Source organism: Pinus tabuliformis, chromosome 2_2 (assembly GCF_031772625.1).
Source record: "Pinus tabuliformis cultivar Carrire ecotype Pingquan chromosome 2_2, CPIR1, whole genome shotgun sequence".
Taxonomy (NCBI): Eukaryota; Viridiplantae; Streptophyta; class Pinopsida; order Pinales; family Pinaceae; genus Pinus; species Pinus tabuliformis.
Window position 1 is genome coordinate 1,170,101,901 of NC_142300.1, and position 1,350 is coordinate 1,170,103,250.

Below are 1,350 nucleotides of genomic sequence, written 5' to 3' on the forward strand. Positions count from 1 at the left end.
TGGAAACCCTGAAGACCTGTTTGGGACCATCAGAAAAAACTGAATAATTTCCACATCTGAAACAAACCCAAGCACATGACATTTCTGATTTACAAGCACAAATCCCCTTTAAATGCTGCAATTATCTCAAGAGTAATTCAGGACTTCATATTGCAACTACCACCCACCAGTTATTATAGAAAATACTTTTCCCGAAGTAATAAAGCATTAGCCGACTTACCAGAACCAACCAATGCACATAATTTTTTTGTTTTAAAGGGGGGGCCTTCTTACCAGTAAGTTCGCATAAACCCTAAGCCCAAAAACCCCGGTGATTAACAACTGTGCAGCTTCACTTGAAGGACCTGGCGCTCATATTTCTGCACAAAATTCGAGCGTTCATCTCGTTGACGGTATCAATAAGCCCTCCTAAGTCCACAATTCCACCGGAGGCCTCGTTCTCCTTGTCTTTCTTCTCCTGGGGTTTAGCCGCTCTACGCTTAAACTCAGTTGCCTTCTCGAAGAAATTCCCGTAGATATACTCTGTTGTGTAGCCCTTCTCCTCATCATAGTGCATGATCTGACCGTGCCATTCCCATACGTGGTAGCCGGGCTCTGGGTCCTCGTGGAACCCCACGTAAACCTGGTGCTCGCCAATGGTGACGGCCTGGCCAGAGTTCGCCTTCAGTTTATCAGTGTCCCTGCTGGATATAATCTGATCGATATTCTTCTCCAGCTTCGCTTCCTCTCTCTCCAATGGGCTCTTGCTCTCGTCCGCGATGATGCGATCATACGAGTTGGATAGGAAGGTATTGGTGTCCAGAAAAGGGTTGCGCATATTTAGCCGACTCATCATGGTGCTCACAACCAGGCTTTCAAAAGAGTTTTTGGTGGAATACTGGTTCGCCATTTTCCCTCCGATGGCTGATCTCCACTCTCCAAGACTTCCTTCCGGTGGATATCAATATATAAACTGCAATGGCCAGGCATATGTGGGCTCTCAAGGAATTTAACAGCTTGGGGATTGGAGGAAACCAAAGGGAAAAGGGCGAAAGCAATAAATTTCCTTTGCCTTTATCGCCATCATAGTATCAGTGTTTATCTTCATGCCTGACAGTTAAACCCCAAAATTAGCATCCTTCAAGTTCATATCCTCTGGCAGCATTTAACAGCTTTGGGATTGGAGGAAACCAAAGGGAAAAGGGCGAAAGCAATAAATTACCAAGAAGCGCAGGCATGGCGCGAGATGCCACGGGCTTGGGACTCTTCTTGACCTTGACGAGACACATACGGCAATTTCCGACGATAGAGAGGCGCGAATGATAGCAGAAGCAAGGGATATCGACCCCCGCTAGGCGCCGATAACAAAAA

The 1,350-nt window shown here is 46.4% G+C and overlaps 1 protein-coding gene across 1 annotated transcript; it reads right to left on the reverse strand.

The window, feature by feature from the left end:
• Window positions 1–331: 331 nt before the first annotated feature.
• Window positions 332–889, reverse strand: LOC149197616 (uncharacterized). The gene has a single exon (XM_089408745.1). The coding sequence runs from the start codon at window positions 887–889 to the stop codon at window positions 332–334; it is 558 nt and encodes a 185-aa protein (XP_089264871.1).
• Window positions 890–1,350: the final 461 nt, after the last annotated feature.